The sequence below is a fragment of the Zea mays genome, chromosome 4 (genome assembly GCF_902167145.1).
Source record: "Zea mays cultivar B73 chromosome 4, Zm-B73-REFERENCE-NAM-5.0, whole genome shotgun sequence".
Classification (NCBI taxonomy): Eukaryota; Viridiplantae; Streptophyta; class Magnoliopsida; order Poales; family Poaceae; genus Zea; species Zea mays.
Window position 1 is genome coordinate 177900071 of NC_050099.1, and position 21426 is coordinate 177921496.

A 21426-nucleotide genomic window follows, 5' to 3' on the forward strand; every position below is an offset into this window, starting at 1 on the left:
CCGTTCTACGGCCAGCTCATCTACCAATACGTTTCATTTCACCGAGTTGTCTTGTCTCTTGCCCGCAGAAGACACTATTTTCCATTTGATTCTACCTGCGTCTCAAGTTTAACTAAGTTTAAAGGAAAATATTTATTACATTTATGACTTCAAATAGATAGATTATTAAAACATATTTTATGAATAATCTAATGATATTCGTATTATAAACAGCATTATTATTTTTATAAATTTGGTTAAACTAAAACCATTTGTTTATAAACTGCTTGTCTTACTGCTGCTTTATTCATGAGTTTTTTCTCTCTCTCTCCTTTTGCTGGTTTTCAATATTATTGATATATCTACTTCTCTATTCATACACTAATCGACATTTTTAGATAGAATAGAGGAAGTATACTGTATACCATAGCAACAAATGCCACGATAATTATTCGCTCGTTCATGCTAAGGTACTTTTTCATAGTCCAGTTCATGTTGCTTGTTAGTCATCTTGCAGCTGCAAAAGTAGCCAAAGCCCTCAGCTCATTAGGATTACTGAAGCCATTTCTGAGCTGCAACCGAGTGAGGAGCTTGAAAAGGATAAAGCCCTCAGCTCACAGCTTCTGTATGGATGGGGAGCCATGGAGGCAACAAGGCAGGAGAAAAGAACGAGAGCAAAAGCATATATAATTAATTATTCGCTAAGAGGTAGCACTACTAGTATAGAAGAAACCAAACAACACTTATCAAATCCCTAAACATAGATGAACTGCAAAAAGAAGTTTCAGAGTTCAGTACACCAAGCTCCGGATACAGAGTACAGACTATGATGGATGATGGCTGTCCCCCTCTTCTTAAGTTTTAAAATCATCATGGACGATGATAGCTACTACTGACCTGCCCTGCATAACCTCCCTTCTAATTAGCAAACCAACAAATTCCCCTTTCATTTGCTTAAAAGCACTCTCCATGCTTTCTTCTAATTGATTGACTGACTGACTGACTAGCTGCAAAGTTTCCTCTCTAGATCTGTCTCCCTCTGCTGCTGGTTTAGCTCTCCTTCTCACCTAGTACCTAACCTGCAAGCAACTGCAACTGCAATGCAGCAACCACTCTGATTCATCTATTTCTCCTGCCTCTCCTCTCACCCTCCTCTCTCTTTCTCTCTCTATACAAACAAAAAAACATTCAGGGGGAACCAATTAACCAATAGACAGAAAAGAAGAAAGGTAAAATAACACTAGCCCCCGATGAGAAAGAAGACCTAATGAACTAAACGCGCCGGGATGCCCGGCGATGGATTGGGATTGGATGGATGTTGACAGAAACCAATGCATGTGATGAGGGGTGGGATCCATGCCATGGCGGTGACCGGTGAAGTGGTGATGATGACCATGATGGACGACGACGACGACGACCGACGACTGCTGAAGCAACCATGCATGCATACATACTAGCATGTATACATATACTATATAGCTAGCTATAAGGGGGACGAGACCGACCGACAGTCCGGCGACGCCGTGCCGGGACGTCAATCCCGGCGGCGGATGAACTGCAGGAGGTCGCACGACGGGTCACCGCTCCGGACAGCCTTCTGGCGCATCTCCACCACCTTCTTGTGCGAGTTGGAGTGGATGGACGGCACGAAGGTGGGGCTCGCCGCGGGACGGTACTCCGGGAACAGGCGGCCGGACTTGTAGCGCACGCCACAGGCGTTGCACAGCGTCTTGGGCCCCAGCGGCCCCGCGCGCCACTGCGGCGTCTTCTCGATCTGGCAGTGCGTGCACCTCCTGACGGCGCCGCCCTGCGGCTCCGCGCGCTCGCCGCCTTCCTCGTAGTCGGCGTCGCCGTCGTTGTCGTCGGAAGAGGCGGGCGCGGGCGGCGCCGGCGGCTTCTTGGCCTTCTTCTTTTTCTTCATGGGCGGCGCCGGGTGCGGGCTGGACTCAGCGATGCTCTCGGGGTCCGAGTGGGACGGCCCGGACGAGTACATGGGCGTCGGCACGAGGATGGTGGGCGCCTCCGCCCCGGCGCGCGTGAACGCGGACGGGCGGGAGCGCTTGCTCCGCGCGCGCGCCGGTATGACGAGCACGGGCGGCGGCGACACGGGCGCCGACCACGCGTGGCCTTCGCCGCTCCCGCTCCCGCTGCCGGAGAAAGACTCCGAGGACGAGGACGCCGAGGACGACTCCGACGACGCGGAGCAGCCGCCGCCACCGCCGTTGGCGTTGTTGAAGCTGCCGTGCTCCAGCACCGAGATGGGGCTGGAGCTGCGGAACAGCAGCGCGTCCTCCATCTTGTCCGGCGGCAGCAGCGCGCCGGCCGCCAGCGCGGAGCTCTTGATGATGGGCGCCGCGCCGGGGAACGCCGGCTCGTGCGGGATGGATGCGTCGTCGAAGAGCCCCGACAGCCACTCCAGCTGCGCCATGTCCATGTCCATGTCAATGTCGTCGCACTGCAACCAAAGGGAATCGGAATCGTTAGCTGCCACGTCAGGAGGACAGAATCATGCGACGCGCCGCTCGCCCGCTCCCCAGCACCGACGCCGACGACGACACCGACACCGACACTGCCAGCTTTGCAGCTGCAGTTACTACTTACTACCTGTGTATCTGCCATGAATGACGTCATCGTCTTTCCCCACTACTTCAGTCACTGCACACATTACGTGCCAGGCCGGGGCCCACGTTTGCACTGCAGCAAAGCAATCATGAACGAACGGGCCAGGCCGGGGCCCAGGTTTGTGTAGAGCAGGAAATAAAAATACTAGTACAGCACTAGTGAATTAGTTACTGGGCTGGCGAACTACCAAGAAAAGCGACGGGCCCCCCGACCGACGTAACACGGGCCCGGCCGTAATATCCAAGTCCAACCAACAAACCAAACAGCGGCCGGGCGGTGGTAACTCCGGTCACGACTCCCACCGGCCACCGACACCGCCCGCTCCTCCTCCTGTCCCAACCAGCAACCACCAACCGCACCGCACCGCGCCGCGCAGCGCACGGACAAGACAACAAGTCATCACGTCCCGCGCGCGACGCAAGGCAGGCACCAGGTCGTGGCCGTGGCCGACGCGCGTGGCGTGTCCCGTGGTGCCCGCGGCGTTGGCGTCCAGCTATTTTGAACTCCGCTCCATTCCACGAGGAATCGCCCGCACAGCACGAGCAGGGTTAGAGAAAAGGGGGGAAAAAAGAAGAAGAAAAACGCGTCGCGGTTGCACGACTGGCACGGGCAATGCGAGGAAGGAGGCACCCACCGAGCCGAGGTGAGCGCCGACGTCCCTGGGGTCGAACACGTCGGGCCCCGCGGCGGCGAAGAAGGCGGTGGTGTCTTGCTGCGCGGGAAGCGACGGCGCCAGCGCGGGGGGAGCGGGCGCACTGCCGGCGCGGCCGACGTCGATGATGCGCGCCGACGACAGCGGGCTCCCCGGCGCCGGCGCGTCCAGCAGGAGCACGTCGGCGGCCGAGTCCTCCTTGGGGAAGTCGAGCAGGTCGTCGATGTGGTCGAAGAGGTCGCCGCACGTCGCCTCCAGGAGGCTCTGCTCCCTCATCATCTCTCCTCCGCGAATCCGCCGCCTGCGTCTGCTTCGATGGATCGAGCAACACAGTTGCGCCAGTCAGTCAGTCGCCTCCGGGGCTGCGTTGGATGGACGTATATTTATGAATAAATAAAGTGTAAAGGAAGGGATAGATAGGCAGAAGATAGAAGACGATGAATATCCTCCATATCAATGCGCAAAATGCATGCAAATCAGGCTGGATACGCATGCACTAATCACAAAAAAATGGAATGAAACTAAGGCAACGCCGATTATACTTTCACCTGCTATTTACTTATTCCAAAGATACGACGACGACTGCATATGGAGGGCAGGGAGGCGAATGAATTCGTATTCTTTTTTGTCCCATTACTTTTACAACTCCTACCCCTTGCTATAGCAGTATCCCAAATATGACATTTCGATGAGCTGGGCTGTATAAATAAACACAAACAAACAAATAGAGGGGGAGCGAGCGGGACAACAGGATATTTTTATTCCGTCCCAAATCTCAATTCAATTCAATTCAAATAGTGACGGCAGGGGGCGGGGTCCATATGTATGCGGTGCTGCATGATAATGCGTGGGGCCCACCCACCATGCGAGCAGCGCATGTGACGCGTCCATTTTTCTTCGCTCATTCTTTATTCTGAAGCAAACATAGGCGACCCACATGGAAGCACAGTACAAGCACGATACGGTAAATTTCAAAAATAAAATAAAATAATATATACTAGTAGTAAAATAATGCGAACAAACGAGGGTGGAAAAATCTGAGCGTCGCTGGGGCTGCCACCTGGACGGCTGCTTCGTGCCGAAGCGGCTTCCACCCTCGGTAAAGCGGCTAATTATTGCCGAGTCCTCAAGTGAAACCCCCGAGGAATTCTACAGGCTGGAACGGCGACTCTTCCGTTTTGCTTTTTCTTATTTTTTTCAACTTCTAGATTTTATAACAATTAACAACCATTGTGCGTTGATCCGATCGCGCTGGTTGCAAATAATGGAAGGAATCGAATCTTCATGTCTTTCAATTCACTATACTACAGGCATTTTACCTTTTTACCCATTCCAATACAGCCAGGAACGAGCAACTGTTTGGTTTGGTTTTTGGACATTTTGTTTTTTTGGCGCTGTCTGCCTGTCCCCTCCGCTTCGGGGAGGAATCCATCATCCGGACTGGAAGGAAGGGTGGAAGCGTGTATCTGCGAAAGCACGGGGGGGATGCGTGCAAAAGGTACAGACAGGGACGCTGTGGAAAAAACAGGGCAAGGCTGCTGCTGGGATTGGAACGGAATGCCCTGCCAGAAGCAGCGTCTCCCCTTCTTCACCCCAGTCAATTCCAATTCCACCGATTCATACGCGTCTATCCATTTACCAGGACAAGGCCAGCAGATGTCCTTGCAACCGGGAAGCTTCTGCCTCCCTGCCTAGTGGCCTACTAGATAGTCCCTTCCCTTGGCAAGCAATTCTGTGCAGTCATGGAATTCAATTCAGAAACAGCAGTTCATATTGGGTCCTTGTTTTGCCTTGTCTTTCTTGCCTTTTCTTTTCATTTCCCCCCATGAATTGAATTCGAAGGTGCCTGAATAAGCTGTGCGACTACAGATATACGCATGGGGAATGGGGATCAAGAACCAACCGCACATGGCAATGAAGCAGCCGGCTGCCGACAATATTGCCCGCCAGGCCGGCCGGCTCTCAGTTTCAGAAAATGGCAACTCGAGAAAGCAAATGAAAAGGCCAAGAAACGGGCAGGCGAAATGGAGGAACATGCGATTCTTCGCTGCTGCCCGCGACCAATCCTTGCTACAGAGTTTCGGAGGCGAAAAAATGGCTAGTTTTTTTTTGCATGACATGCACCGACCGTCGGGGATCGGCTGATGATGACTCACCTGTGAGTTGCTTGCTCTGTTCGCCGGAAACGATCGGCCAACACGGAGAGCTTGGACTGGGGTTGTTGCTTGGTGAACACAGAAAAAGAAGGCCGCTTTCTCTCTCTCTCTCTCTAGCTCTGCCCGGCCCGTTGCACTCTCTCTAGCTGACGAGTAGCTGTTGGTGATCACGAACGCCTGTAAATAAGCAAGGGACAGCGGTGGGTGGAATCAGGGTGGTGCACTCTCTCTCTCTCTCTCTCTCTCTCTCTCTGGCTGTACTCTTACTCCTCCTGCTTGGCTAGCTTGGTGACAAGCAAGCTGCTGTGTCGATGGACGGGGCGGGAGGGAGGACTGGAGAAGATGAAGAAGAAGGTTGCTGAGCGGCTTGTGCAACTCCAATTATAAGGAGGACTGTGTACTCCTAACGAGAGAAGGGAGGGCCGGGGAATTATGGAGAGATATATAGGTGGAGGTAAAAGGAAAGGGGTGGGGTGGTGGTGGTGGTGACCTAGAGGTGCGTGGGTCGGTGGAATTCAATTCTTGCCCCTCTCTCTCTGTCTCTCTCTCGTCAGGCGAGTGTCTCCACGGGGAGAGAGAGAAGAGAACAAGATTAGACGAGGGTATTGTTAGGATTTATGGGTTTGGCCCAATTAAGAATTTCTAATAATTCCAGGAAAATCTCAAAAGCCCATATAAGTGGATGGCAAAGGGATAGGTGGAACCAATAGCACCATATTGCTAACTCTTGTGGAGTAGAGCTAGCTTAAATATGGAAGCCACACTCACTCACCAAGTCATGGATGAGAGGAGAGAGTGTGGAGAGCCACACGCGCGCGCGCGCTCGCTCGCTCGCCTCGCCGGGGCGGGGCGGGGCGGGGCGGGGCGAAGGGCGCGGGCGCACGACATGCGCGTGAATGGTCCGCCGAAATCCGGCCCCTCGCCTTGCGGGGGCGCGGCTACCTTTTGCCGTTTGATTTTTTGGTTTCTTGGCTGTTACGCTTATCCTAACCGATCGCTACAAAATCTCAACTGATTGCGAGATTTTCGTGGGCGGATAAGCACGGGGGGTCGCGGACTCGACCCTATAAAAGGAGCCCGGCAGCCAGCCTCCAAATCATCCCCAGATCCCAGTTCCCTTTCGCCTCTCTTCATAGCTGAGCCGCTTTTTAGTTCCCTTCGTCCCGACCGCAGAGGTGCATCTGCGATCAGGAGAGCAGGTCTCCGGAACCCTTCGTCTTCTAGATCCTGCACCGGGAGAGGGCGAATAAGGTTTTTGGGAAGCGTCTTCACGCGACTGCTCGTGATCTTCTGACATCGTCGACCCAGCTGATCCTGGCGCGCGCCAACAATCAGTAAGTCTAATCAGTACGCATCATCTGATTTGGCTTTTATTTCAGTTCTTCTGATTTGGTCATGATTTATATTCGGAATTTAATTTGGAATTTGTCTAATTATTCAACAATCCAAAAACCTTATTGTAGACAATTTCCTAGTTTTTCTATGGCTGCTTTTGCCGACGCGCTGAAGCCAGAAAAGTTTAATGGTATGCACTTTAAGAGACAAGTCAAGGCCACGCTCTGGCTTACTGCTATGAATGTCTTCCATGTTAGTAAAGGCAGACCTGAGGGTCCACTGACTCCTGAACAGGAGAAAGAGTACGACCATGCCAATACTATGTTGACGGGAGCCGTTCTTAGCGCCCTTGTTGACCGTCTGGTTGATGCGAATATGCAGTACACAGACGGGAAAGAGTTGTGGGATGCACTTACTACTAAGTATGGTGCATCAGATGCTGGCAGTGACCTGTATATCATGGAGAGCTTTCATGATTATAAGATGGTTGATAATCGCTCTATTGTAGAGCAAGCTCATGAAATACAGTGTATAGCCAAGGAGCTCGACCACCTTAAGATAGTCCTTCCTGACCGATTTGTGGCCGGATGCATTATTGCAAAGTTGCCTTCTACATGGAGGAACTTCGCCACAGCTCTGAAACATAAGAGACAGGAGATATCAGTTGAAAATCTGATAGCGTCTCTGGATGTTGAGGAGAAAGCTCGGGCTAAGGACACGGGATCTAAAGGAGGCGAGGGCCACTCCAGCGCCAACATGGTTCAGAAGAACCACAACAAGGGCAAAGGAAAGCCAAAATCTAACAAGCCCAACAAAACTACCAACTTCAAGAAGAAGAAGAACAAGGCTGAATTGACATGTTTCGCATGTGGCGAGGCGGGTCATTTTGCCAAGGATTGTCCCGATCGAGCGGATCGCCGTGGCAAAAAGGGCAATGTCAACACAGTGGTCGCTAGCAATGAGGAAGACAAAGGGTATGGTAATTTACCTTTCATCTTCTCAGTATTTCAATCACCTAGCTGGTGGCTTGATACTGGTGCTAATGTTCATGTGTGTTCTGACATCAACTTGTTCTCTTCTTATCAGGGCGCCCGGGATTCTTCCGTGCTAATGGGGAATGGGTCACATGCTTCTGTTCATGGCACTGGCACGGTGGATCTGAAGTTTACTTCGGGAAAGATCGTGCAGCTGAAGAACGTGCATCATGTCCCTTCTATACACAAGAATCTCGTTAGCGGAACCCTTCTATGTAGAGATGGGTTCAAGGTAGTTTTAGAGTCCAATAAGTTAGTTGTGTCCAAGTCTGGACAATTTATTGGTAAAGGCTATGATTGCGGAGGCTTGTTCCGCTTTTCTTTGTTAGATTTCAATAATAAGTCTGTGAACCATATTTGTGCAAATGTTGATGATCTTGCGAGTATTTGGCATTCTCGTTTGTGTCATATTAATTTTGGCTCTATGTCTCGGCTTGCAACCATGAGTTTAATTCCGAATATCACCATAGTCAAAGGTTCTAAGTGCCATAGTTGTGTGCAGTCGAAGCAACCTCGAAAGCCTCATAAGGCTGCTGAGGAGAGACACCTGGCACCACTAGAACTCATACATTCTGATCTTTGTGAGATGAATGGTGTGTTGACAAAAGGTGGTAAGAGATACTTCATGACATTGATTGATGATGCGTCTAGATTTTGCTATGTATACTTGCTAAAAACTAAAGATGAGGCTTTAGACTACTTTAAAATCTATAAGGCTGAGGTTGAAAACCAACTAGAGAGAAAGATCAAACGTCTTAGATCAGATCGTGGTGGCGAGTTCTTTCCCAAAGTCTTTGATGATTTCTGTGCAGAACATGGCATTATTCATGAGAGGACTCCTCCCTATTCACCCGAGTCAAACGGGATTGCTGAAAGGAAAAACCGTACGTTGACTGACCTGGTGAATGCCATGTTAGACACTTGTGGTTTATCTAAGGCATGGTGGGGGGAGGCAGTCCTGACTTCATGTCATGTTCTGAATAGAATTCCTATGGGCAAAGAAGAGAAAACCCCTTATGAGAAGTGGGTTGGGAGAAAACCATCACTTTCATACTTGCGCACTTGGGGGTGCATGGCAAAAGTCAATGTACCAATTAATAAAAAGCGCAAGCTTGGTCCAAGGACAGTGGATTGTGTCTTTCTTGGATATGCTTCGTGTAGCATAGCATATAGATTTTTAGTAGTTAAATCTGAAGTTCCTGATGTGTATGTTGATACTATTATGGAATCACGTGATGCTACTTTCTTTGAGCATATATTTCCAATGAAAGACATTCATAGCAATTCTAGATACTCTTCTGAGATAATTCCTGAACATAATACACCTATTGAGAGTTTTGAACAGCCACATGAAATTGTCCTAGAGGAGGATGACAATGATGCTCCTAAAAGGAGCAAGAGACAAAGGGTTGAAAAATTCTTTGGTAATGATTTCATTGTGTACCTTGTGGACGATACTCCTACTACCATTGCAGAAGCATTTGCATCTCCAGATGCAGATGATTGGAAAGAAGCAGTTCATAATAAGATGGACTCTATTCTTTCAAATGGTACGTGGGAAGTCACTGATCGACCCTATGGATGCAAACCCGTGGGTTGTAAGTGGGTGTTTAAAAAGAAGCTCAAGCCTGATGGTACAATTGAAAAGTACAAGGCTAGGCTTGTGGCTAAAGGCTATACTCAGAAAGAAGGAGAAGACTTCTTTGATACTTACTCACCTGTTGCTAGAATGACCACTATTCGAGTACTACTTTCTTTGGCTGCCTCGTATGGTCTCCTTGTTCATCAGATGGATGTAAAGACAGCTTTTCTTAATGGAGAGCTGGACGAGGAAATCTATATGGAACAGCCTGATGGATTTGTAGTAAAGGGTCAAGAAAGCAAGGTGTGCAAGTTATTGAAATCTTTGTATGGTCTGAAGCAAGCACCAAAGCAGTGGCATGAGAAGTTTGACACTACTCTAACGTCTGCAGGCTTTGCCATTAATGAGGCAGACAGGTGTGTATATTATCGCTGTGGTGGGGGCGAAGGAGTTATATTGTGCTTATATGTTGATGATATATTAATATTTGGCACAAACATTGATGTGATCAATGAAGTCAAGTCTTTTCTATCAAAGAGTTTTGATATGAAAGATCTGGGAGAAGCTGATGTGATTCTAAACATCAAGCTGATTAAGGCAGATGGTGGGATTACTCTCTCGCAATCTCACTATGTTGAAAAGGTTTTGAAGCGATTTGGCTTCTCTGAGTGCAAACCTTCTCCAACACCTTATGATCCTAGTGTGACACTGCGAAAGAACAAGAGAATTGGTTTAGACCAATTGAGATACTCTCAGATTGTCGGTTCACTCATGTATCTTGCTGGTGCAACAAGGCCCGATATCTCGTTTGCTGTGAGCAAATTGAGTAGGTTCATGTCAAACCCCGGGACTGATCATTGGCATGCACTTGAGCGGGTTATGCGCTACCTGCAAGGTACAATGAGTTATGGAATTCACTATTCTGGTCAGCATGCAGTACTTGAAGGATATAGTGATTCGAACTGGATATCTGATGCAGACGAGCTTTATGCCACCAGTGGTTATGTCTTTACTATTGGTGGAGGTGCGGTATCATGGAGGTCATGCAAGCAGACCATTTTGACGAGGTCAACCATGGAAGCCGAGCTAGCTGCACTTGACACAGCAACTGTTGAGGCAGAATGGTTGCGTGAACTCTTGATGGACTTGCCGGTGGTTGAGAAACCAATACCAGCTATCCTTATGAACTGTGACAATCAGACAGTGATTGCTAAAGTGACGAGTTCTAAGGATAATGGAAAGTCATCAAGACATGTCAAAAGACGATTGAAGTCTGTCAGAAAGTTGAGAAACTCCGGAGTTATAAGTGTGACTTATATTTCAACAGATAAAAATCTGGCAGATCCTTTTACCAAGGGACTACCACGTAATGTGATAGAAATCGCATCGAGAGAGATGGGTATGAGACCCGAATAAAGTTGCCATGGTGGAAACCCAGTCTATGTGATCGGAGATCCCGTGAATTAGGTCCTGGGAAGAACAAGCCATTGGTGAACTGAGGAGAGTAACTTTTGACCCTCTCTAAGTAAAGATGCAATACTCTCAAATGCTGTAAGGCAGGTTGGCTTTGTGCCTTAATGTGTTCTGTTGGCTTGTATTAGCGAAGATGTTGTCCTGCAGAACATTCTTTGAAAGAACACACCTATATGAGTTAGACTGTCTAACGTCGCAGTCTATGAGATTTGGGTGATCTCTAGTAAACTCATGAAGAGACCTTGGAGTACGACGTATATGCTCCACCCGAGAAGGGGACTACTGGTAGCCAAGTACTGGTCATGACTTCAAGTGAAACCCATTCACGCAAAACTTGCAATTCAAGGCATAGTCCATCGTCCAAGTTGTGGGTTGGTGTAACTTGGAGTTCTAGGCGGAAGTTCAACTTAACAGTCTCTGCTGAAAAACTAGTATATTAAACGGTAGTGAAGAGTGGCGAAAACTGCAGATGGGCATTTGAGATCTGGTGGGGGATTGTTAGGATTTATGGGCTTGGCCCAATTAAGAATTTCTAATAATTCCAGGAAAATCTCAAAAGCCCATATAAGTGGATGGCAAAGGGATAGGTGGAACCAATAGCACCATATTGCTAGCTCTTGTGGAGTAGAGCTAGCTTAAATATGGAAGCCACACTCACTCACCAAGTCATGGATGAGAGGAGAGAGTGTGGAGAGCCACACGCGCGCGCGCGCTCGCTCGCCTCGCCTCGCCTGGCCTGGCCTGGCCGGGCCGGGGCGGGGCGGGGCGAAGGGCGCGGGCGCACGACATGCGCGTGAATGGTCCGCCGAAATCCGGCCCCTCGCCTTGCGGGGGCGCGACTACCTTTTGCCGTTTGATTTTTTGGTTTCTTGGCTGTTACGCTGAGCCCGGCAGCCAGCCTCCAAATCATCCCCAGATCCCAGTTCCCTTTCGCCTCTCTTCATAGCTGAGCCGCTTTTTAGTTCCCTTCGTCCCGACCGCAGAGGTGCATCTGCGATCAGGAGAGCAGGTCTCCGGAACCCTTCGTCTTCTAGATCCTGCACCGGGAGAGGGCGAATAAGGTTTTTGGGAAGCGTCTTCACGCGACTGCTCGTGATCTTCTGACATCGTCGACCCAGCTGATCCTGGCGCGCGCCAACAATCAGTAAGTCTAATCAGTACGCATCATCTGATTTGGCTTTTATTTCAGTTCTTCTGATTTGGTCATGATTTATATTCGGAATTTAATTTGGAATTTGTCTAATTATTCAACAGGTATTGTACTACCATAGAGTTCAGGCGACAGTGTGTGAGCTCGGAGAGTGGGAAATAATAATCGAAGAATTATTAATACAAATAAACCCTAAACCAATAAACTAGGGGTGGCAGAACGTGAGAGAGGTAATATAAGTGATGAGGCCTACAGCAGCTGCTGATTCGTTATCAGGATAGATGAGGGGGAAAAAAATATGGCTGGGATAGCCTCCTGGGTTTTGAACGTTTGGGGTTGAAGGGCAGGCAGACAGGCAAGCAGGGGTTGTGTCGACGGAAGTGACGATCCACTCCCCTCCTTTTACATTTGACCCGCTCGTCCTCTCTCTCGATCCACCGGGTCTATCAGGAGGAGGACGACGACGGGAAAGAAGACGACGACGGGGGCTAGCTGCAGCTGGCCTAACGTAAGGACGGACGAAGGGGGACGAGGTGCACGCATGGTGCAATGCAACCGGCCAAGTCGTTGGCTGGGAGAGTACTAATCTAGCAGTAGTACGTGCTCACACTGCGGCGGTTAAATGTTAACGGATGCAGCTAGCCCTGCCGGATCTTTCACTGCATCATCGTACGCGCGAGGAGCAATCAATTAGTGCCGGTCATTGTATTAGCACCAGCAAAGCACGCAACAGCAAGTTGGTCGCTGCACCGCACCGCACCGCACCACTAGTGAGAGCTTGAGGACTAGTAACATGGGACGGGGCGGAGAGAGAAAACAATCAGGCTAGAGAGAGAGAGAGAGAGAGACTGTGTGTGTTGTGTTCTCATGTTGTGTGTGAGGACAGACAGACACACGGTAGGTACGCCAGCCTCCCTCACCGCCAGCTGTCGTCTCGTCCCCCCGCCTTTCCTGTCGTGACGTTGAAGTTTCCTCCCGATCCCCCCTCCCCCGATTTTTTTCCCCGGCTGTGTGGGAGGGAGGGAGGGATTTTAAAGAAGAAAAAAAAACAGAGGAGAGAGAAGGTGCTGCTGGGTTTCCCTTTCCCCTCTACACATGGCACGTGAGGGAGGAACTAACCGACGGCCACCGCTCCAGCTCTGGATCCTCTGCGGCCGGGAGCCGCAGCCGCGACCATCCGTCGCGGTTACCGCGACCGAGAGCCTCCCTCTCCTCATCCTCCAGTAGTCCAGTCCACGGAACGGAAGCATCCACCCGGCCGCGTGCAAACGTCCCCATTGGCCGCCGCGGCTCGGCTCGGCTCGTCCGCGTCCGCTGACCCGTATCCTGTACACGCACGCCCAAGTCGCGCGGCAGGACAGCGAGCGGGCAGGCCGCACCGCACGCGCTGCGGGGGGGCGGGATTGGCTGTGTGATTGAGAGGGACGCGGACCGGCCTGGCAGGCCTTGCGTTGCGTCCGTCCAACGACGCGCGGCGCGGACTCGCCGGCGGAATCTGGCGGGGGTGTGGCCGCCTGCCTAACCTCACCTTGGTTCGTTCGTTCGTTCTGGCCTCTGACCCAACCCATGCACGTCGGTACGAGTACAACAAGCATGTTTACCGAACCTGTTAGGCTAGGCTGTTACTGTCTCTAGGCGTAATGCGTTTGGTCGAATTAAACCCGATCCATAGATCTGATACAGACCTTCGCTTGTACGTAATTTTTTTATATATATACGTATACCATATGCTGCGGCCATTGGCAGTGCCACCGACTGCCGGTGGTGGATCGCATCCGAAACTAAGCCGGGGGGGGGGGGGGGGGGGGGGCGTCTGTCTGAATGGCAGAGTATTCATTCATTCGGTATACGATGCGTGCAGCCACGCAAGCAGCTCCCCAACGTCCTGCCACTGCCATGCCCATGTGACGCCGGTTAGCTGGCAGCTGTTGGAGCAGGAGACGGGACGGAAAATGTAGATACTAGCAAGAGGGATTAAAACTGACGAAAAGGAAAGGCGCTGCGTGTGCTGCCGGGAGCGGAAATGAATGAAAAGCGAGGAGGGCGGAGAGGCGAGGACTGCTAGTATCGGAGCAGGAGTAAAGTGACCGCGCACCCGACGGTGGTTCGAGAGCGCGGGGGGGGGGGGGGGGGGGGGGGGGGGGGGCTCCCTGTCCCAGTCCCAGCGAAACAAGCGCAAAATCATCATACGATCGAGTCCGGAGGGCCCGGCTGCCTTTTGCAGCGCTAACTAACTTGGGTTGCACTCCTTGCATCCGACCGTCCCATGCCTTGAGCTTTACTGCTTGCCCCTTTCACTCGCGCTCCCGCGCTGACGTGTGTTGCGTTCGTTCGCGGCTTCGCGCTGAGTCTGTCAGTCGTCTGTCAGAGAATCAGAGGCGACAGGGGTTCTGCCCAGGTTTTGCCGATGGCTGCTGCTGTCTGGCTAGGTACGGCCTCAATTTGTTGGTGCCGGATCACTCATCAGCAGCCACCGTCTCCTAGTCCTATACGTGCGGAGCTGCAAGGCTGGCGGGCGCCCGGCCCAACCCCAACTGCCGCTGCCATCTAGATGGACAGACCGTCGCGTGCACTCCCAGCAACTCAGCACGACCGCACCGCAACCACCCACCCCATGCCGAGCACGGACCCTGAAAAAGGAGCCGCTCGCCTTTGTACTACCCTCCTCCTCTGCTCCTGGTACCATGGAGCAGCAGCAGTAGTGTCCGGTCCCGGTGCAGAAGCTACTAGATGGCCCCTGCCTGCCGCGTCACTGGCGGCAGGGCTCCATCGGCCGGACACGGGCGCCACGTACGGCGCTTTATGAGCGGCGGTTGGTCGATCGATCGCGTTGCGTTGCGTTGCGACGAACCCAGCCAGCCCCGTCCAGTCCCCGTCCCCGGTCACGGGACCAGCTAGCCCGTCCGTCGGTCGGTCGGTCGGTCCGGCCGCACGGCGGGACCAACGAGCCGTTAACTGCCCTGGGCAGCCCGATCCAGCGTCTGGTGCGCGCCGTTGGCAGCAGCCACGAGCGAGCGCACGCTGTCACGGGAGGAAGCAGGCGGAGAGCACACAGGCCGGCCTTTCTGTTTATCCCGCCAGGTAGATCGGGTTTAGCGAGATGATTGCGGCGGTAACAGCCTCGTGATCCATTGCCCACCAGTAACAGGGGCCGGCCGATCCATCTCTGACGACAACGCTGGCATATAGAACTCGCCGCGCCGATCCCGAGGCCGCGAGGCGACCAATGATCGCTCAACATGCGGCCTGCATGTCCCCATATATATATATATATAGTACTATATCCGATATTTTTTATTTCAAAAAAAAAAACAATCAATAGGATTCCATTAATTCAATAGCTAGACCATGTGTGCCGTACGCGTGATACGGTGGCGGTGCGTGCAGTGGTGAACTGCATGAAGTGGCGGTGGCCGATCGATCCACCACCCATCATCACACATGACCGTGATCCGGTCCGGGCACGTCCGGCCAGCCGGCGACGACCGCAACGGCAGCGCCCTTGGACACGGCGGGAGCTGAACGTGCCCCGGTAACATGTCCGCGTCGTGTTCCTGTTGCCGCTGCGATTGCGCGCGTTGCTGGCTAGCGCGTGGGGTAGTAGTGGTGAGTGTGCGAGCACAGGACAAAACGCAAATAAAGGCACCCGCATCATGCATGCATGCGTGCTGTGCATCTCATGCGTCTTTGTTCCATGTAAGTGCCTGGTGCTGTGATAACAGGCGCGAATCACGGGATTAGTTTACGATGACAGCGTCAAAAGGAGAGAAAAAAATGTCAGAGGACACGTATATATATGGGCATCTGTGATCCACTGTCTCGCAATTCAAACAGGTTGATCCAAACCGCAGGCTACGCCAGTGTTCCTAGCTGGCTGTTTTTTTTTTGTAATGAATATGGTTTTTATATCGATGGTTCGATTATAATTATTAATCAAGCTAATTGATCGATTATAAAGTAGGTGTAGCACACTGTAACATGCATGCTAATGGCAGCAGCGATGGGTCAGCGGTAGTACAGAGTGAGGCGAGTCATGTGCGTTTGTGTGATCCACCGGTGCGACGACGTACGGTGCCCCCACCGGACGACGCCGCGCATGTGGCTGCAAGCTCACCCGGGGCTGGGCCGGGCCTCGCCGTCGGTTGCGCGGTCGCTACCTGCTGCTGCCGCCGCTCATCATGCGCCTGCACCGGCGTGCGTGGGCGTGGGCGTGGGCGTAGGCGTCCGCGTGGATGTGGATCCATGCATGATCCATCTCACCTATCTATCTTCGTCAACTTATTCATTTTCATATTCATAATCAAATTTTGCTATACGAATAGCGTAATCTATAATATAAAATCGTGTTTTAAGTGGCCATATAGGTAAACTGCTTTAAATGTATGTATTGTCCGCGCGTGTATATATTTGCGCTGTAAATTCGGATTTGGTACTGCTTTTTAATAAACTTTTAACTTTGGCTCAAATACAGAATCCTAAATTTTTAGGACTGGGCTGGGGCGGGGGTGGAGTAGGTACAGACGTACAGTGCGATTCAAAGGAAGCTGGAATCGTCTCGTGTGCATCCTATCGATGGATCGCCTGTATTTATGCTAGTATCCTACTACCACTACTACGCACAGTGCGTACCAGTGACAGTTGGTGGCTGTCCGATGGACGACGATGAGGCCATTGACCAGAGACTGGCCTTGTGGTTTATTTGCTGATAGCTAGCTAGCCTGAGTGGCTGATGACGATGCCATGCCAGCCTGCAGAGATCCTCGATTGCTAGCTGCTTGCCCTGGGGGCTAACGTACGACGACCGAGTCTGAATTTGACGACGCGTAGTATGCGTGCAATGGGGTTCGTTTCTTTCCCGGACAGCGTCAGCGTGTGATTCACAGTGGGGTTAACGTTACTACTTTACTAGCCATCTAGCCCTCTTGTTCGTTGACAAGCGAGACAGTGATGCTGACCGTGCCAGGTAAACTGCATGCAGCCTGCAGGCGACTGGTCAATCCTTTTCGCTTTCACCCTGCCCCACAGCCACAGGTCGTTGTAGCACTCCGTCAAAAAATGGTTTGTTTTTGCCTCGGCAGACGGTGTCACGTTGAAGCGGTATTGTAATTGTACTAGCATTCGGGGACTGCCCACGACTACGAACCTGTCAGGTTGCTGGATTGATCGGTTCTTGCGCACTGCATACTTGCAGCTTCCTTTCTGTGTGCCATGTCCAAATGGGCATGGGGTTCGGACTTCGGAGCCAGGTAACACATGCATGCAGGTCATCAGATTCAGAGGCTCCTTCGTGTGATGTGTTGTGAGTTGTAACCATGCACGCACGTCATGGGCACCACTTTTTTCTGTCTCCTTTTTCTTTTTTTTTCCAAGGATGATGCGCGTCGTGCTGTGCATTCCTCGCATAGTCGCTTGTGTTTCTTGCCTTTTAAGATACTGTTTTCTTGAGGGGCGAGTACGTATTTTTCAATGGCATATCCTTGACCGGACAGATTTCTAACGATACAGCTCACGTACAGACCTTTTTCATGTTTGGGTCTCTAGATTGCTGCGGTGCGCGCGCGGTTGCTTCAGCCTATAGACAAACAGACAGTCAAACAGTTTATCTCTACTATTCCTTAAGAGCATAGTGTAGACGTTCACATTATATTGGTGGTGCACGGTTCTGCCACAGCGTGTCCGCGCCCCTTCGTCCCGCCCCGAAATCTCGCTTCGCGTCGATGGAAGGTTGTGCCCGTACGTTGCGCCACCTCCTCATCAGCCGCGTTGCCTCCCCCTGCCCCACGAATCTCGCCCCACGAATCTCGCCTCCCCCACCCCCGTAAATCTCGTCGTCGCCATTATCTCAACCCGTCCACCGCCTCCTCTCCAACAGCAAGCCTACTCCGACGACTCTGACGAGGCCGCTGCCCCACGCCAGGAGGGAGGTCAAGAAGCCTAAGAAGCCCAAGGTGAAGAAGCTGAAGGTGACGATCGCCGAGGCCGCTGTCCTGATCGACGCCAAGAACCTCGCAACGCACCTCTTTGAGATCTCGGTAAGTCCCACGTCCCAGTCGAATTCCTGTTAAAAAATGAGATCTTGTGATGACCTCCCTCCTGGCGTCGACGGCGTGTCAGTCGTCGCGGCAGACAGATCTCTTGGGCTCCTGCTCTTTTCTCCGCACCCAGCGCCGCCGTGGGCGATTTTAGGGTTTCGTCGCCGGCGGCAACAACCTGCCTGTAGCGATTCGACGTAGGCATCCCCGTTCCTCTCCTCCAGAGGTCTGTCTCCTCGACATCTCGTCGGTGTAGCCTGAGTGCGGCTCCACGCCCCTACAGACCCACGACGACGGCCTGGAGATCTAGTCCACCTCCGACGACCTCGACCTATCTGCAACTTGTGGACAGCCTGCAGAAACAGCTCGTATTGGAGGTTTGCCTTTTCTGTCCTTATGGCTTCTTCTAATCCCCCTCATTTATGTTCAGTGATGATGAATTCATTCATGTCTTTGAGAATGTCGATTTGTAGTTGGATTTATGTCCCTTCGTGATTTATTTCATTTTTAGTAGGCCATGGCACCAGTAGAGTCGCCAAACTTCCTGCGATGTCTTTCGTGTGTTGTTTTTAGTTCTCTATTAAAGACTCTTCTGAGGTTGGGTTGTTTCTAATTTGTTAGGTTTCTAATTTGTTAGGTGGCCTCAGGTCTGGTGGTAATGCTTATGTGATTGGTGGTTCTGCAAAGCCTGAGCAGAAGTGGCACGCCTACTATGCCACTACTGAGCACCCCTGAGGAGCTTGTTGTTACTCTTAACATGTGCATGGCTGGGCTGGACAAGAAGAGAGCTTCTGTCTTCTTCGAGGCCTCTGCTGATGGTTACACATCTTGTGCTAAGGAGATGACCAAGCTCTCAGGTATCTCGGACATTATCCTATAGACAGAGATCTGCGACTAATTTGTTAGGTTGGTTCTTCATCATTTTGTAGATGCCCTTCCTTCTCGCTACGTGAACTAACTAATGAAAGAGGGTGGAAGTGACCCATGAAGCTTGTCGTCAAGCTCACTACATGAACTAACTATACTCAGACTGCTTGTCGTCAAGCTCACTACATCAACAATATGAAGCTCAATAGGGTGGAAGTGGACCTTATAAGGCTGTTGGAGGCTACTTTATGGCAGCAAAACAGGTTAAACTTGTCTATGTATGTAACTGTAGCTAATATGAATATCTTAGATCATTTGTTTTCCATCCCGTGTAACTGATTTAAAGGAAAATAAGTAGTGCAGCCTCATTCTGTTCTTATTAGTGATAGAGAACAATCTCAGAGACTTAGACTATTTTGTTTTAGCACATGATGTCTGATTCTTCTATCAATCTGAGTTGGGTTACAATATTAGTGGTGTGGTGGTTATTTGTGCTCCCCCAAATGTTTTTTAAGGTTCCCTTGTTTGAATGAAACAGAAAAATAATCTTCTACATGACAACGGCAAACAAAATTGGGAAACTATTAATACATAATCCACTTTTTGTATTTTGCATCAATGTAAAAACCTGAATCCTGTACATGGAGTATTGGTCGCCAATTAAGAGTACATTCTGATAAGCCTTTTGCATATTGCTGCTGTTTACAGAGGTTTCAGGATTCAGGATTTTACATTGACACAGGTTTCAGGATTCAGGCTATCCTTGCATTCTTATCCACGGAATTCGATTTGGCTGATACTGGCATTGGGTTTCAATATTTTGTTAAATCTTTATGACTTAACATTATGATGAGCGACAAAACGGCCCAAAATGATAAGAATGGGGGCTTTAAGTGCTCCACTAACTTAGCCTCTAGGAAAATCAGTCAGGCGCATTATTTCAGGGTTCAGTCGGTCTCACAAACTGGGTTCTTCAGGTAGGTGATATTAAATTCCGTGGCATGAAATGATTTAATATAATCATGGCAATAAGCAGTATCTGCTTCTTTCGTAAATGTTTATTTATTATAAAAACTTGAAAAGATGTCTAGAATTGTATGGTTTGTTGTCTATGCTAATCATCTTTATTGATAAGACTTCCAATATTTTTTGACACAAATATCTGGGCAAGCAGCACAAAGTCGACCATGGCAGATATTATCGGTATCGATCTAGGCACACCGAATTCATGCGGGTTCCTGAAGGACAGATCGACGGGTTCCTGAAGGACAGATCGACGGCACTGACGCCCCCGCACCTGTTATTGTAAAGTTGAATGTTTACAATAATGGATGCCAATACACATGATCTTGCTGGTGCTTACATTGTTTCTGAAGAATATTTAGAACTAATAATGGCTTTTCCTGTTAAATTTGCAGAGAGAAGGGATGACCATTCATGCTGAACGGCTCAACTTTCATCGTTATATCTCACACTTCCGTTATGTTCATAGGGGCTGTGCTTTTGCTAAAATGCGTACAACATCTGTTAGAAAGTTACTCCCGGAGTATGTTTATCCTCTTAATGTCATTCTGCTGTTGTTTGCTTGCATCTATTGTACCTGCACTGAAAATGTCCTTGTAGATCATGGGGTTTCCTGTGTCCAGTTCATACACCTGACGGAGAGCCTTGTGGTTTACTGAATCACATGACTTCTACATGACGTATGATATTCTCATCTTGTCATTTCTCTTGAATTTAAATCTGCACAGTACCTCATGAACACATAACACAGCCTTCAATCATATACTTGATTTCTTGCTTCTCTTTCATCTTTGGCAGCGTACTGCATCTGCATTCTTCTGTCTAAATGTTTCTATATATAAATGTGTGCTTGTCCTTTTTGGGGACAGTATAGCTAAAGTTTGTAGTAAGCTATCATTTCTTTAGCTCTAGCTAAATTTGGTGTTTCAGGTGTTTCATCGTTCTACAACTCAGAAGGGGTGATCAAAAATTTTGGGGAAATGAAGAAGTTGCTTTCTGCGGTTCGTGTTGGAATGAACCCAGTGTTACCGAAGATTGAGCAAACCGGTCCCCCAGAAGTACTCCATGTCCATTTGGATGGGTGCATTCTTGGTACTATTGCTTCTGCTATGATTGAGAAAGCAGTTAATTATCTTCGTACATTGAAACTTCTGGCACAATCACTTGCTATTACTGACTGACATGTCCACTCCTCATATGTGAGATATTGGGGTTGATATATATGTTGTTCGTTTCCATGTACTTGTTGTGCACTAACATTTATCGAATAATTTGTACACCGTCGCAACGTACGGTCACTCACCTGTAACTAATTAACCATACAAAGTTGCCAGTTTGCCACGGTTTTTAACCTCTCGTGTTGTCAGCATTCTGTCCTTTGGTACCTTCTGTTGTTGCCCAAACCACAATAGTCATTGCCGTCCTCTGGTACCTAACGAAGGGGTACCTTTTGTTGTTTGTTGCCTTTAAAACACTAATATTTCTTTTTTTCGGTCATTGTTGAGACGTTACTAGGTGAGT

General features: G+C 50.1%; 1 protein-coding gene and 1 long non-coding RNA gene across 5 annotated transcripts; one reads left to right on the plus strand and one right to left on the minus strand.

Moving 5' to 3' along the window:
- Positions 1-644: 644 nt before the first annotated feature.
- LOC100280196 (uncharacterized) lies at positions 645-5921 on the minus strand. Of its 4 annotated transcripts, none has more exons than XM_008678918.3 (3): positions 5410-5921; positions 3236-3560; positions 645-2434 (listed from the first exon to the last, which is right to left on the minus strand). In XM_008678918.3, the coding sequence occupies exons 2-3, from the start codon at positions 3530-3532 to the stop codon at positions 1514-1516; spliced, it is 1218 nt and encodes a 405-aa protein (XP_008677140.1). In that variant the 5' UTR covers positions 3533-3560; positions 5410-5921; the 3' UTR covers positions 645-1513. The 4 variants fall into 4 exon arrangements, with proteins under 4 accessions (XP_008677140.1, XP_020407097.1, XP_008677139.1 ...); XM_020551508.2 differs by lacking the exon at positions 5410-5921 and adding an exon at positions 3802-5403; XM_008678917.3 differs by lacking the exon at positions 5410-5921 and adding an exon at positions 3802-5403 and having other exon boundaries at positions 3236-3615.
- A 12985-nt stretch (positions 5922-18906) lies between these two features.
- On the plus strand, positions 18907-21189 carry LOC103654151 (uncharacterized). The gene is made up of 3 exons (XR_565934.4): positions 18907-20428; positions 20506-20585; positions 20836-21189. It is a non-coding gene; the product is annotated as an uncharacterized lncRNA (long non-coding RNA).
- The last annotated feature ends 237 nt before the right edge of the window (positions 21190-21426 follow it).

Bases quoted from the DNA above. Each gene is read 5' to 3' on its own strand.
- LOC100280196 (XM_008678918.3), bottom strand. From the start codon at position 3,532: ATGATGAGGGAGCAGAGCCTCCTGGAGGCGACGTGCGGCGACCTCTTC. The intron at 2,435-3,235 runs GTGGGTGCCTCC...CTTTGGTTGCAG, and splicing joins TCGGCGCTCACCTCGGCTCG to TGCGACGACATTGACATGGA.